Source organism: Myodes glareolus, chromosome 3, assembly GCF_982192425.1.
Source record: "Myodes glareolus chromosome 3, mMyoGla1.1, whole genome shotgun sequence".
NCBI lineage: Eukaryota > Metazoa > Chordata > Mammalia > Rodentia > Cricetidae > Myodes > Myodes glareolus.
The window spans coordinates 23,181,705-23,198,224 of NC_142028.1; the positions used below are offsets into that span (position 1 = coordinate 23,181,705).

Here is a 16,520-nt window from a genome sequence, read left to right on the forward strand (position 1 = left end):
ATCAAATTCTTGGTGTAGGAGCATATGCTGATCCACAGGTCCAAGCTCTTTATGATGAAGAAGTGCTGTCCTTATATCACAAAGCAGCCTTGAATGCTTTGAATAAAATACAAGATCCAGCAAAAAGGGTCGAATCATATACCAGGGTTAGGCAGGGACAGAGAGAACCCTTTACTGACTTTGTGCAAAGATCAATTAAGGCTCTGGACATAGGGGTAACAGACCCAGAAGCTAGACGAATACTTCTTGAATCTCTAGCTTTTGAAAATGCAAATACTGAATGTAAAAAGATAATTGGGCCTTTAAGATCTAGATCAGCACCAATGGAAGAATGGATACAGCATACAATGAATGTTGAGACGTTTAGCTATAATGATGAATCCTGGGTAGGAGAAGCAATTTCCAAAGCTATGAGGAGACATCAAACTACCAGGTGTTTTAATTGTGGTAAATTAGGACATCTGAAAAGGGATTGCAGGCAAAGAAATTCTAGGAATAATATCTCCTCTGGGAATGTCAAAAGTAGGAGACCTCGGCCTTCAGGTATATGTAGGAGATGCGGTAAAGGCCGACATTGGTCCAACAAATGCAGGTCAACAACAGACAGACAAGGCAACCCGATACCATCGGGAAACTCCTTGAGGGGCCTCTCGCAGGTCCCCAAGCCAAAAGTGGCCCAGTCATTCCCAGTTACAGTGGAAAATGTGTCTCACCAAGAAAATTAAAAACTCTAATGTCTGTTGTAAAAGGTAATACTGGTCTAAATGATGAATTACATGTGGAGAATGAGTCAAAAAATTTAGTAGGACAGAGTAAACGTATATTTTGGCAAACGTATATTAACGATCAAAGACCAAAGCTAAGAGTCTGTATAAATGGCATTTTTATTGAAGGCTTATTAGACACAGATGCAGATGTAAGTATCCAGAATCTTGGCATCCGAATTGGCCTCTTCAAGAGGTAGTTCAGTTCCTGGGAATTGGAACCCTATCTCGTGTAAAACAAAGCACAAGATGGGTGGAATGCATAGGGCCTGAAGGGCAAATGGGAAGACTAAGGCCATATATAGCAAATATTGCAATAAATTTATGGGGCCGTGACCTGCTACAGCAATAGAATACCCAGATTAACATTCCTGTAGTTCCAGGAACTCACAATTCTGGGAAGGATATAATGAGGTATTATGGGAAAAGGTCACCAGTCATTCAGGCTGTCCAAGAACATACAGCCAATAGCAAACCTTTAGAGGTACCAACGGCCCTACCTTTAAAATGGCTAACTGAGAAGCCAATATGGATCAAGCAGTGGCCTCTAGCTGAAGATAAATTACAGGCTTTGGAACAGCTGGTACAAGAGCAACTAGATGCTAACCATATTGAAGAATCAACCAGCCCTTGGAATTCTCCTGTGTTTGTTGTAAAAAAGAAATCTGGTAAATGGAGAATGGTGACAGATCTAAGAGCTGTTAACAAGGTAATTCAACGTATGGGTCTGCTACAATCTGGAATTCCTTTGCCTTCTCTATTACCAAGAGGATGGCCTCTTATAGTTATTGATTTTAAAGATTGTTTTTTCACTATCCCTTTGCAAGAAAAGGATAGAGAAAAATTTGCCTTCACAGTGCCTACTTATAATAATTCTCAGTCTACTAGGAGATATCAATGGACTGTCCTCCCACAGGGGACGCTCAATAGTCCCACATTGTGCCAATATTTTATTAATACGCCATTGGAAATAATTTGTAAGCAATTTCCCAAGTCCATAATTTATCATTACATGGATGACATTTTATTATCTGATTCAAATAAACATACTTTGGAAAGTATGTTTGAAGAAGTAAAGAAAGTCTTGCCTAGGTGGGGATTACAAATTGCCCCTGAAAAGATTCAAAGAGGAGGTTCTATTAATTACCTAGGTTACAGAATAGGGTTAGAGAAAATTTGAACGCAAAAGGCACAAATTAGGAGAGACCGATTACGAACTCCTTATGACTTCCAAAGCTTGTTAGGAGACATTTCCAGTCTACGACCAGCTGTTGGGATAACACCTGATCTAATAGTTCATTTAAAAAAAACCTTAGATGGTGATAAAGATTTGAATAGTCCCAGAAAATTGACAGTTGAAGCAGAAAAGGAACTGACAATGATTGAGGAAAAATTACAGGAGGCACATGTGGATAGGGTGAACCCGAATCTTAGTTCCATCCTAGTCATACTGCTTTCCAGAATTTCTCCTACAGGAATTTTAATGCAGAGGGAAGATATTATTTTAGAGTGGATATTTATACCTCATAAACCAAGTAAAAAATTAAAAACTTATGTAGAAAAGGTCTCTGAATTAATTATAAAAGGTAAACTGAGACTTCGTCAACTAGCAGGTATAGACCCAGCAGAAATTATAGTGCCTTTTACTACTGAGGAAATAAGAAAGTTATGGGAAGATAATGAACCATAGCAAAGAGCTTGTGCTAATTTTTTGGGAGAAATTAACACAACTATCCCAAAAGTGATAGACTTAACCTCATAAAGAGAACTTCTTGGATTCTTCCTAGAATTGTACATGATGCTCCAATAACTGGAGCCCGGACATTTTATACCGATGCAAATAAATCAGGGAAAGCAGGTTATAAATCGGAAGAATTGAGTAAGGTGGAACAAAGCTCTTATAATTCTGTCCAGAAGGCAGAATTATATGCCATTCTTATGGTGCTAAGGGATTTTAAAGAACCTCTTAATATAGTTACAGATTCCCAATATGCAGAAAGAGTTATCTTGCATATTGAAACCGCTGAATTCATACCAGATAACACAGAGTTGACTTCATTGTTTATCCAGGTACAGGACATAATTAGGAATAGGCTTTGTCCATTGTACATAACACACATCTGGTCCCATACCGGTCTGCCTGGCCCTCTAGCACAAGGTAACGCTGAAATTGATCAATTATTGATTGGAAGCGTGTTGCAGGCCTCAGAATTTCATAAAAAACATCATGTCAATAGTAAAGGCTTAAAGAAAGAGTTTTCCATTACATGGCAACAAGCTAAGGACATTATAAAGGGATGTCCTACTTGTTCTTTCTATAATCAATCACCGTTGCCTGCAAAGAGTAACACAAAGGGTACTCAAAGGAATGAAATCTGGCAGATTGATGTGTTCCACTTCATGGAATTTGGTAAATTAAAATATGTACACCACACCATAGACATGTAATCAGGTTTTCAATGGGCAACTGCCCTGAGCTCAGAAAAGGCTGATTCAGTAATCACACATTTATTGGAAGTTATGGCCATCATGGGTATACCTGCACAAATAAAGACAGACAATGGTACAGCATATGTATCTAAGAAAATGAAACGCTTCTTTGCTTATTATAATATAAAGCACATTACAGGTATACCAAATAATCCTACAGGTCAGGCAGTTATAGAAAGATCAAACCGTACTATAAAGAATATGCTAAACAAACAGAAAGGGACGGAAGATACCCCCAGAAATAGATTGCATAATGCTTTATTAACCTTGAATTTTCTTAATGCTAATGAGAAAGGAACAACAGCAGCAGAGAGGCATTGGATAATGGAAAAAACTTCTGAACTCAACCAACCTGTTTATTTCAAAGACGTGCTGACCTGTCAATGGAAGCCAGGAGATGTGCTACATTGGGGAAGGGGTTTTGCTCTTGTTTCCACAGGAGAAGAAAAATTGTGGATACCATCAAAATTAATAAAAGTTTGATTTGAAGAGGAGAAACCTCTTGGAAAGGAGAAATGACAGCTCATCTACAATGATGTTATTCATACAGGTGGTAAGAAAAACATATAGAATGAGGGCAGGATTCTGTTCTTATCTCCACAGGAAAACACTCATCTTAAAAAATTCAAGGGACCCTGAATATTTGAATACTGACAGATGGACAATAACGGCCCAATAAGGACTATCAAGAAAACTGAATAGGTTCTGTAAGTAAAATATACTTAATCATATTTCTAAATTTATAGAGCTGGTTTTAGAGTTGGACTCTGGCTCAGTCCCTCTCTAATTCCAAGCCTGTTGTTAAAAGAAAAACCCAGAGTTTCTGGAGTTTCTGTCTCATGTCAAGAGCCATGATATGGGACAGAAAGAAATATGAGTTTAGAAAACATCTTTACTTTTCTTCATATCTATCATACCTTTCATTAAATATATTTATCATGTCTTTCATTGAATATATGTATGTCTGTATATGTCTATATGATTAATGTTTAAGTGTTCCACAATGAACAATGAGTTTTTCCTGCAGTGACATTTGAAGTTTCCAGGAAGAAGATGGGGCCCCATAACAACAACTCCACCCAGTTGATATGACGTCATGATACTGATAGCGCTACTACAAGACCTGTTTTGGGTACCCGCTGCACAAGATGGTTCCAACGTGCTGAAATGGTGCACATCTTGTACAACATTCTGGCCAGACCTCCACAAAATACTCAGAGACTATTTGCAATTTTAAAAGATATTGTTTTTGAAATTTAACCATCATTTTACTTTCACAGGATCCCCCAGAAAGAACGTCACCCCCATGACAGCTGGAAATAATTCTAGAGAACGGCATCCCCTCTCCCAGTAAAGTTTGTCCTTGGGTTTAGGGACATCATTTAGGGGTTGGTTATAATTAGTATACGGTTGAGGGTTGGGGGAGGAATTTTATAAGCACAGGAATCTTTAAAGAAAAAAAAAGAGGGATAATTGGATTATGGGATAATAGATTTGTACTTGTGAGTTATTGTTTTTAGACAAACATATTGATATCAATTCTTATATATTGATACAAAGTTAAATTATGTTGACTAGTTTATGCATGCATGCTTCTACCTCTGTTTAAAACATTTTTATGTATTGATAGATATATATATTGTATTGATATATGTATAATTACCATACTGCATTGCACACTTCTACCTCTGATTAAGATACTTATATATTGTTTATGTATTGATATATATATATATTTACCATATTGCAATGTATACTTGCATATTGTTTATATTTGGAGGTCACATTGTCCTCATTTATTGCACAGTTGTTATTATCTCAGTCTTTAAGTTAGATAGATATTGAGAATTATATAGATCAATAGTCATCTAAGTTTGTCACTTATAATTAGACTAATCACTTCTTTAGATACATAGAGATTATATTCAGTATAGATAGATAATCTTCAACCTCTTCAAAGAGCTATAGAAAATGGCCTTTAATCTAATTCAGAGTTCTGTGGTAGGGAGACACAATCGCTCCTGGCAACACTGATCTATTCCCGAGAGAATGTTGAGCACCAAAGACACTCCACCTGGAGCCTTTCTTCTTGGCAGAACTGGCTTTTGGGTAAAGAAATGCCCATACCTCAACTACTGACAGAGTTACAGAGTGTCTGTAAATGGATAAAACAGGACTGTCATATCCTGCCAAGACAGGGTAAGATAGTTTTGAAAAGTTCCTTGCCTTTGAAAATGGTATGTCAGTTACGTCAGGCCTTAGCCAAAGTTGGTTGCTTCAACGCTGCAAACGTGACTTTGGGTGTTTACCCAGGTAGCCAATTGTCTCTGTGATTTGTTACAAGTTCTGGAAGTTGTTTGATTGCACTTCCTAATTACTCAGTTAACATTATTTCCCTTCTCAGATCTTAGATGGGATTGAAGATTATATAAATGTAGTTACTTTCCTTTCATGACTTGGCCAAGTTATTTGTTATACAAGACTTAAGCTAGTTAGAATAGGATATTTGTATTTATTGTATATAATCTCGTAGATTTGTACTTATTGTATATAATTTCGTAGTAGGTTTAGAACTCTCTTACTTAAACAAAAGGGGGAGATGCTGCAGGAGCTCCTTCCGCTCCTTCAGCCAATCGCCGCTGAGTTACCAGCCCATTGGGGCGTGGTCTCTCTCTCTTTAAAAAAGCAGCAGCTGTCCTCCACTCCCTCTTTGGCTTCCGGCTTCCAGCTCCTAGTCTCCTTTCCTGTTCGCGTGGAGGGGTTGTTGTCTGGGACGGTAATCTGTAAGTTTTTTCCCTTTTGAATAAATAACCATTCTATTAATCATAATTCCAAACTGGTGTGGGATTGTCTGTGACTTACGCCTTCAAAGAACCTCTTTTCCAAAGCATCATATCCTTAGATCCAAATTCTGAAGTCAAGATAGCTTTATAATACACATGTTGGATTAGCTTAGCAGACCACACAATGAGATGTTCCTCTGTACTTAGCTCCTTTACAGTCAAAAAATTCAAAGAAAATACAATAGTATACAGAATCCAAACTCTCTGTTAATTTTCCATTTTTACGTGGCTTACTTTCGTTCATTTCTTTTAATCTATAACTATCTGTACTCTGTCTCTTTAAAGACTTTACCCTTTTTTAAAAAAAAATCATTAACTTAATTCTCTATATTCTTTTTCTTCTCTCTCTCAAGCCTACGTATGTCTATCTAACAGTATGACACATTTAGAGGTCTTTTATGTCTGAATCTGTCTTATTGCATTGTCTGTAACTCTTTGCTGTCCAGGAACATTTTTGCTTTGTGCTTTTAAATCAATAAGCACTTTAGAATCTAAGCTGGGACATTCCTAGGTCAAAAACAGGTACTGTGGGCTTACCATGCCCAGTCCAACATGGCGGAGCTGCTCGTACCTCTGAGCTATGCGCATTACACTGCTAGTATGGTGGAGCTGCTTGTGCCTCTGAGCTGCAGTATGCAATGTCCTTCTTTTAGGTACATAGCAAGTCTAGTTGTCATCAAACAAATTGTAGCACTTTACTCCAAATGATCCATTCAAAAGCTCTGTCTCCCACAGGAGCCAGACAGAGATTGCAATGGCAGCATAGCCCAGAAACTGGCATTTCAAAACCATCACTTTCTAGTAGACCTGATCCCACTGCCTAACCAGGCAGGAAGAGCCGAGCCATGGGCATGGTCTCAGCTACTTTATTTCCGACCCTGAGTGGGCCCACAAATGTTTCATAGCTGGGAGTTTGCACCAGCAGCAGGGCCCAGGAAGCCTTGTTTTAAAATGACATGGCTTTTTTTTTGGAGGGGGGGGAATTCTCTCTGTGGCATGCCACCCACCAACAGCAAAAAGCTGTGTTAAAATCTCTCTCTCTCTCTCTCTCTCTCTCTCTCTCTCTCTCTCTCTCTCTCTCTCTCTTTCTCTCTCTCTCTCCTTTTTAAGCCCTCTCAGGTTTTATGTGGAGTCAGTAGAACGCATTGGGCAGCCACTCTGTTGTAGTGAGAAGCGAACCTGCTATTCATCCCGCCTGGCTCCTGGCTGCCAGACTAGCTTATATCCCAAAATAACAACACACACATTGTATTCATTTAAACTCTGCCTGGTCCATTATCTCTAATCTCTTATTGGCTAATTCTAACATCTTGACTAACCCACCAGTAAGCTGCCATGAGGCTTACCAGCATGATTCTAGCCAACATCTGTCTCGGGAAGGGTAATCATGGCATCTGCTACACTGTCTTGTCCCCCCAGAATTCTGTTCTGTCTTATGACTCGGGCCTCATAATTAATTCGCTGCCCATTTCTCTTTCTTGGTTATACTTAAGCATGACATACTCCAAAAGAGTTATAAATATAAGAGAGGCCCCCAAGCATCTCCTCTACTGCAGAAAGAGAGCCACTATGATAACCTAACTAACTTTCATGAGTTTCAGCCACTCTGTGATTCCTGTGTGAAGCTCCTCTTGACCTTTCAGTTTGATTCAGATTGCATTAAATGCATACCTAGTCATCCCTCCTGCAGAGTCTGATGACTCTAACTTCAGCAGGCACACAGAAGACTTGGCGGTCTCTGCAGCACTGACCTCTCAGCTACAGGAAGACAGAAATTAAAACAAAAGAGTAAGAATTTCTGTTCTCACTAAGTAATAAGGTGAACCCAAAGAAAAACATATATAGACCCAACCTGGAAATTGGAATCAGAAAAAAAATGTGGGAGCAGAGGCGTGGGGAATGGGGGGAAGGGGATGGAGGAGAACTTGAGGGAATGGGAAGGTCGAGATGGAGGAAGGACAGATATGAGAACAAGGAAAGAGATATCTTGATTGAGGGAGCCATTATGGAGTTAGCAAGAAATCTTGCTCTAGAAAAATGCCCACAGGGATGAACGCAGCTGAAACCCTAAGCAATAGAGGAGAGGGTGTCTGAACTGACCTTAGCCTATAGTCGGACTGATGATTATCTTAAGTATCACCATAGAACCTTCGTCCAACAAAAGATGAGGAACAGAGGCAATGACCCACATTGGAGCACTGGACTAAACTCCCAAGACAGTTGAAGAGTGGAGGGAGTGAGAATATGAGCAAGGAAGTCAAGACCATGAAGGGGTCATCCACTGAGACAGTTTGCTTGAGCTAATGGTAGCTCACCAACTCCAACTGGACTGGGAGTGAAGGAGCATGGGAACAACCAAGCCCCTCTGAAGGGGACTGACAGCTGGGGCAGAAGGAGAGGCCACTGATAATGACACTGGGATGTGTCTCTACTGCATATACTGGCTTCATGTGATCTTATTCTCTTTGGATGTAAACCTTGATCGACCAAGAAGCAGCAGGGAGGGCCTTGGACTTTCCACAGGACAGGGTACATGGCACTCCCTTAGGGTGGAGGGGTAGGGTGAGGGTCTGTGGAGGGAGAAAGAGGGGACTGAGAGGAGGTGAAGGAGTGAGAATTTGGATTGTTATTTTTTATGTAATGAAAAAAGGAATAAAACTTTTTAAAAATTTAAAAAAGAATTTCTGTTCTCAATCCTCGGCTGTTCCCAGTAAGCCCACTTATAACTGGATCCCACTTGTCAGGTGACTGGTTAACTTCACCCATCGGTGTAGAATGGTCATTCCGGAAGCACACGAAGCCCTTTGTCTCACAGAGAAATGGAATCACAGACAGGAGGGAGAATTGAGACATGGGATGAAGTGTAGGAAGAACCAGCCTGCCTCCATCTTAGGCTTAAATGCCGTCTTATAGTAAAGACAAAATAGGTTAATTTCTATTTATGATTAAACCTCTGTTTTCATGGATTGGGCAATGCCCACCTGTACCCTTAACTAAAAAATGGTTCTGTACTGTCTGTTCCAGGAACGGCAATCATGACTTTGTCACCAAACGTTGTTTATAACCATCTTGTAACCCTATCTTTGTTTTAAAAGGTTACAAGACCACCTATTACCACCTTTTGACTCCATGTTGGTAATGACGACCTAGATATTCCCCCCTTTGCAGCCATGTCTTTCTTTCAGGAGCCTGTGTTGGACTCTTGTGTAATTTATGTTCTGCTCCTGTAACCCCACCTATTTCACTTGTCAAGTCCATTATTTGGAAACTCCCAATCCTGAGGGTTATAAAAATCTTGTCTCCCTTACCTCCCATGCTGACCTCTAAAAAACACACCACACGGGGACACAGTTCATGTACACAAATTAAAAAAGCATGCTTTAATTAATTAATTTGGTCATGAAGATTTGGGTCAGTGATCATTCACTGAGTTAAAATGTACTAAAAAATAATTAAAATTACTAAACACAAAGTAATTTTCACAGGACAAAGTATTTATTTATTTAGAAATAGTACCACACTGTTTATCTGAAATAAAATGGATTGAAAGAAAAGGGGCACAAAATGAACTTTAAACAGAACACAGAGAAATGTAATTTTACTGATTGATGTGATTGTAATTCAAATTTATGATTTGAGTGCAAACACATACGAAACACTTATTTAATTTAGAATCACCCATGTTCTTCCAAGTACCTGCAAGTTTAGTCCTCTGTGATAGCTTTTATCACTGATGTAACCACAGATTATAAATTGATTTTGATAATTTCATAGGTTAAAAAATGAAGCTGTAGCTGTAGATGACATGCTACAGACCACTTGTGATGACTTTGACACACTCTCTACAGAGACTTCTGGACACTGTAAAGCAGAGTTGTTGCGTTTGCTACAAATCCACCTCCTTCGTATGTAGTTCCTGCTACTGCTGATCCCACTGTCACTCAGGTAGGCATATTCTCCGTTTCCTCGGGTGGGAACCCTAAAACAAAAAACAAACAAAATTTCTGCAGAGTCGGCCACTGCACTCCCCCCAGCAATGATATCTCACTCGTGTCCACTGCTTGTTTATAGCACGAATCACAGAAAGGCAGAGGCCATGAGGAATCACCAGCACTAATGTTACACCCAGTGACTTTTCCATTCTCAGGGTTCCATTTGGTGACCAGACCTTTGTCACTCATCCATGTTGGACCCTGCACTGTGTGTACAAAGCGTTTGACTGCTGCTCTCTGCCATGTTCACATGAACTTCATTCAGCCATATGTAGCATCCCAAGGGTAGTTTTCAATACTATCTTGAAGAATCTCTCACATGTATGAAAGGGATAGAAAATGCACTTAGTAAATTACTAAAAGTCTTTAATAATGGACATTCAGTGTTCCAGTGAAATGGGTCTGTTCAAAATGGCTATGCTCATATCCAAGTGCTGTCCTGGGTGCTCTTTGATGATGAGACATTAGAGAAGGTTCCCAATGCCCCTGGAATCTCTGCTTCAGTGATAGGTGCAGCTGTGCACACAGCTGTCTGACAAGTCCTGTCCAGCAGTTCTGCAGTGGATTCCTGGGGTTTCAGAGCCCTTAGTGGCCATTAGCAGCTCTGTCTGCATCACACAAGGGCAGTGAGCAGCAAGGAGAGATTTCCAAGTGCTGAGAACAGACAGCATCTACCCCAGATGCCATCATCAGGCTAAAGATTTGGAGTGAAACAACACTAGGTGACTCTAACAGATGTAAATTTGTCGGGATGTAGAATTACTGGGAACTGGCTGTTGCATTAACACACAACCAACACCAAGGAACACCTCCAGCCCAAGGGTTTCTCCTTTACCAGTTCCATTCTCTTCACATGACTCAGCCTTTCACCTTTCACAACCACAAGTCACACAATCACAACACATGAACACAGTAAGAGGAAAAGCATTCTGAACACATACAAGTTATTATATTCAGTGTTGTCTGTCCACATCCAAGGGTGCTCTGATGACTCTCTGTGCAGGCCGATCCAGGCGGCAGAATCCCCCTTGAACTTATTCAGGAATTTCTGTCAAAAACACAGAAAGCAAATACATGTGTCTCTCAGTTTCATATGAACCTTGAGTGTCTGTCCTACATCCTCCTCTCCAGATGGCATCAGGTTTGAACTGAGGGCCATCAACTTTGAAACCTAAATAACCCTGAGCTCACAGTGGATACATTTCCCTGTCATAACACATAGTACACTGACAACCACCCCTCCTCCTGTGGCTGAGAAAGTCCCTTGTTAAGTCTGTATGTACAGTTATTAACAGTTGTCACCTTAAGTTTGCAACACCTCCCAACTAGGACAAATACTTGAATGACCACCCTGATTCTCAAATATATGTTTGGCCTTGCATGTTGACAATTAACACTACAGATGAGAATGTCTCAGGGCTACAACCAGATATGTTACCATCACAAATTTCACATGATAACATGTACCCCATGCTCCCCAATGCCTAGGGTGGGAACCTTCCTCAAGTTTCAGCTTTAAGCTCTCTATTTCAAGGAAATACATATTCCACAAGAGCAAACAACAAACAAACTCCCGATCCTTTCTTACCAGCTCCTCCAGACTGTCAAAGTGAGTTAGATGAGCCCCCAGCTCCATGCAGGAGGTCTGGCTGGATGTCCAGTTACTTGTGTGTTCAGAAAAATAAAAACATTTACTTCCAAATCCAATCCAGTCTCTTGGGCAAGTGGCATATCCAGTTTCAGGGCTCGCAATGGCTGGTTTTTCCTTTCTCACTAAAATATACACAGTGCAATTATATATCATAAACAAATTTTCCATGTCTTGTCTCTTTGGCTAACCATTCAATCTTCATTGTGAGGTGTGTTTTCACTGTACCCCCCATTACTGATTGCTAAGAGACTCCTCCTAGCATAGTGGTCTCCCATCAAGAACTTTCATGTGGTACTCTAAGGAAATGCTTCTCTTCTTTGTATTTTCATTTTGGGAACAGAATTTGTCTATGTCCCCCTGCTTGGGTTAGATCTCATTCTGTGGAATACACTTGTGTGCATTTTGTAATAATCCTCCTGGCTGTGCCTCCAAAGAGCAGGGACTAAAGACACCATACTCTGAACAAAATCATAGTCATTACTTCATTAGGACTCTTCCAGATTGCTAGAATCCTACAGGTTCCTTTCCTATAATCCTGATTCACATCCTGCTTTTTGAGAAAAATTTATTAGATTAAAAAAATATGAATCCAAGTTCCCACTCCCTCTCTTCCTCCCATTCCCTCCAAATAACCTCCTATCCCCTTCCAATCCTCAGAGATGGTAAGGCACATTGCTTTGAGGAAGGTCCAAGGTCCTCCCTACTATATCTAAGCCAAGAAAGGTATACATCCAAAGAGAATCCGTTTCCAAAAAGCCAGTACATGCAGTAGGGATAAATCCCATCACCACTGCCGGTGGCCCCTCAGTCTGCCCCCCCCCCATGCAACTGTCAACCACATTCAGAGGGACTACTTTGGTCCTACACTTTTTCCTACCAAATAAATAATTTGATAAGAAATATCAAATACTAGAAATGATGATCACACACTTATTTTTAGTGGAGGACAATTTGTTGTAGCTGTTCCCTGTTCTTAGACACACTACTATGAGGCTTTAATGAAAGGAACAAATGCAACAGGCCCTGAGGGAGACTGTTATGTAGAGCCATGTGACAGTTTAGATTACACATACTAAGTCTTGTAGGCAAGTGTTTGTCCATGTTTAGACTTGTATATTATTCATTGACATGGTTAAAGTTGATTTTCTAAAACAATATCATGAATCATTACTCCAGCTATGGCAGGGTGTGGAACAGCAGCCCCAGGTTGCGATATCCCTGCCCCCATTTGAGGTGCTTATCTGCAAAGAAAACATAATAAATTCCCTCTGCTCCTGGAGATGGGAAAGGAATTTTGAGTGCATGGTGATCCTTGATCTCTGCTGGGGTCAGGTTACAGTCCCTTCTCAGTCCCCTCCTCTCAGTCCCCTCTTTCTCCCTCCACAGACCCTCACCCTACCCCTCCACCCTAAGGGAGTGCCATGTACCCTGCCCTGTGGAAAGTCCAAGGCCCTCCCTGCTGCTTCTTGGTCGATCAAGGTTTACATCCAAAGAGAATAAGATCACATGAAGCCAGTATATGCAGTAGAGACACATCCCAGTGTCATTATCAGTGGCCTCTCCTTCTGCCCCAGCTGTCAGTCCCCTTCAGAGATTCTTGGTTCCAGCCCGCGCTGGCATGGCATCTGGAGGTCTCTACTGAGATATTGAGATATCAGAAAGAAAGGTTAGTGGACCTGGTCATCCCTTAAGCTGGCGGGGGCATATTGGGGAGATATAAAAAAATAATTAAGGAATGGGAAATATCCCAGGTAAATCAGAGTTAAAGTTTCAATTAAAGAGATTATTGAAAGAGCAGGGAACAACCTTGGTGTTTTTGACTTTAGCTATTCTGACAGGTGTAAGATGGTATCTCAAAGTGGTTTTGATTTGCATCAACAAGTTTATACATTTCATTTAGGTTTTCTAATTTGGTGTATTACAGGTTTTGAAAGTATGCCCTTATTAGTCTGGGTTTCTACACTGTCTTATTATATTCCCCATTAGTTTCCAATTATATTATTTGAGATCTCTGGGTCTTTTGGTTAATTTGGATAAGGTATTATTAATCTTAAACTGATTTTCTCAAGGAACCACTCTGTTGCATTGATACTTTGAATGAATTTTTGTTTATTTCAATCTTATGGTTATTAGCACTGAGTTGGATTATTTCTTATAATCTACTTTCCAAGTATTGTAAGGTATCCACCAGATAAGAACACTCACACATGGGTTCAAACAAACAAAAAATCTTTATTGGCCATCCAGCGACTAAACAGCGTGTTCAGGGCTCTGGTACAGCAATAAGTTTTCCTCAGGAATAGAGACAAACCAAAACAAAACAAAAAAATCTCACCTACTGGGTTGACACACCCCACTTAGCTTTAGCAAGAAAAGGTGGCCAGAAGCAAACTACAAAGTTAAAAACCAAGAGTAATGCATTTAGAGACTTTCTCAGAACTATTTACGTTGATGGATTTTACATTCTCATTTTGGCAGGCATTGCTGCCTACATGTTGTGTTCTAAGACCTGAAAGGTACTTCCATCATGGTGTCAGTTGAGCTAAGGCTTCGTGACCTGCTAAGTTCTGGGAACCTCATACATTCCTCAAAGATCTCCTGAATATTTGGGCATTCATCAAATCATGAATTCACCAGGGTGCAGAGGGTTGTTTTTGTCTCCTTATCACAATGTTTCAATATAATTTATTCTGTTTTACAGAGATAGGTAAAAAGTAGAGCCAGCAGGGTCCTGTAGTGAGACTTGGAGGCAAAAGGATTAATTGCCCAGCTATGGCCTTAAGTAGACAAAGACAACATCGATTGGTACTAGTTCTTAGATTCTTGATGTCTCTGCCCTTTTAACTTTCCTGAATATTATTTCTGATCATGGCTAAACTTTCTCAAATTATCAGACTGGAATATGAAGTAACAAGTTTCTCCCAGTGCCTTACAGAGATCTGCTTGTCTCATCAAGAAGGGTTTCAATCCTCTTCAGTTCTGAAAAACAACCCTGGTTAAGAAATCTACCTGGGCTTCCTGATGGAAAGCAGAATTATTTAGATAGTTCAGGTGCTACAAGCTGCAACATTATGCAGTAATTGCTCAACCATCTTTTCATGAGTGATTTATCAGATCCAAGGGATCTAGTGAAGGCTAAACCAAAAGTCAGGGCTTTTTGGTGTTAATGCTTTGTGAATAAGTGGTTGTCTTTTGCTGCAGATTTTTTTGCTGTAGGTGACTTCCCTTTCTGTTACATATTTGGGAATTAATTCCCTACTTCTTATCTGTTTCCCACTGCCAGGCCTTGTTATTCTTTCAAGGTAAGTGCAGAGATCTACCTTCCTACAATTATCTTTATTAGCAGACATTTGGTCAGTATTTAGGAACAAGTAGGAACAATGAGAAATGATGAGATGAAGAGAGAAATAAAGAAACACGAACAGAAAATTCCCGTAAGAAGATTTCTTACCCCTCAGATTTTTACAGCCCCACCACACCCCCCTTAGCACATCCTGTGTCTTTATTTAAACTTTGAAATGGTGTCTTAAAGGCTAAGACTTTTAAGGCTCCTGTGTAACATGAGGGCCAGCTTGTTGGGTTTTCTGTCCCGCCCAGTACCCCACAGCTGGCAAGCCACAAAGAAAATCACACACAGGACTCCATAAGATTATAAACTGATTGGCCCATTCAGTCAGGCTACTTATTAGCTCTTATAACTTATATTACCCCATTATCCTTATCTACATTAGCCACATGGCTCAGTACCTTTCTCAGCCTGGCAAGTTACATGCTGCCTCTTCGGTGGTCTGGGCAGGAATGTTGAGGGAGCTTCCTGCTTCCCAGAATACTCCCAGTCTCTTTGCTCCACCCCTCTTCCTGTCTGGCTTTCCCGCCTATACTGCATGCCTGGCCAATCAGCGTTTTATTAAAATATGATTGAGAGAATGCAGACAATTCTCCCACATCACTCCTGTTATCCAGGTATTTGTCAACTTGAACACTGACTTTCTGAACTTTTTATGCCACTTAAATAGAGCTGAAGTTCCAACTGCAATGAAAGCTGTGATGGGGGCTGTGATGGCTGCCCCCAACTACAGGGGATGAAAATGGAGATGGCTCACAGGACACAGGAAAGCCCAAGTCCAAGACTGACTCAGGCCCTGTCTCCTTCTCCAGTATAGATGAACACCTGTTCTATAATATGCGCAAGGCCACAAAGAGTGGGGTCTCCAGTACAAGTAATACAGACAATGTATACTTGATGGAGCCCTAAATTAGTACAAGAAAGCCAGGTAGTCCCTGGGCCTAGAAATAAACTTGATCCCATTCCTGGAATTGATCTGATGTGTATGGTTACATAAATCTGCATAGGGGAAATACCTGGGGGTGCATCCTGGTGACATTAAATAGGCACCATTGCACCTTAGATTTACCCATGGTGAGCTTAGTTGGTTCATTAACAGCTGTTAGGTTTAGAAGCACAGCTGGTGTAGAGCCCATGGGTCTACCCCTGCTCCCAGGTTTCATCTTGAGGACAATTTCTGGTCAGCCAGCTAAAACATCCTGTTTGTTCCTGTGGTCCCTCTGCCCTGCCTGGTGATTAGCTGTAGGGCATTGTTTACTCCATCTTGGGTGTGGCAATTTCCCACTTGCCTTGGGGAATTCCTTGTGCAGCAGGATTTTCTAAGCTTGAATAAATGGCATTCAGCTGATCTCATTTCAAATGACCCAGGTCTCTTTTGTGTTCTTTCAATCTCCAGGCCCTATCTAGACTCGTGTCCAGTACAGTGGCACGTGA

At 40.5% G+C, this 16,520-nt stretch overlaps 1 protein-coding gene across 2 annotated transcripts; it reads right to left on the reverse strand.

Annotated features, from left to right (window-relative positions):
• Positions 1-9,573: 9,573 nt before the first annotated feature.
• LOC148122591 (C-type lectin domain family 2 member E-like) lies at positions 9,574-15,655 on the reverse strand. Of its 2 annotated transcripts, XM_087904145.1 has the most exons (5): positions 15,488-15,554; positions 13,168-13,378; positions 11,678-11,862; positions 11,031-11,137; positions 9,574-10,076 (listed from the first exon to the last, which is right to left on the reverse strand). In XM_087904145.1, exons 2-5 carry the CDS (start codon positions 13,274-13,276, stop codon positions 9,866-9,868), a joined length of 612 nt encoding a protein of 203 aa, XP_087760271.1. In that variant the 5' UTR covers positions 13,277-13,378; positions 15,488-15,554; the 3' UTR covers positions 9,574-9,865. The 2 variants fall into 2 exon arrangements, with proteins under 2 accessions (XP_087760271.1, XP_087760270.1); XM_087904144.1 differs by lacking the exon at positions 13,168-13,378 and having other exon boundaries at positions 15,488-15,655.
• Positions 15,656-16,520: the final 865 nt, after the last annotated feature.

Excerpts from the sequence above, each read along its gene's own strand:
- LOC148122591 (XM_087904144.1), bottom strand. The coding sequence starts at position 15,626 with ATGCAGTATAGGCGGGAAAGCCAGACAGGAAGAGGGGTGGAGCAAAGA. Across the intron at positions 11,863-15,487 it reads AACTTGCCAGGCTGAGAAAG|TGAGAAAGGAAAAACCAGCC; the intron begins GTACTGAGCCAT and ends TGTATATTTTAG. Across the intron at positions 10,077-11,030 it reads AACACTGAATATAATAACTT|GGTTCCCACCCGAGGAAACG; the intron begins GTATGTGTTCAG and ends TTTTTGTTTTAG.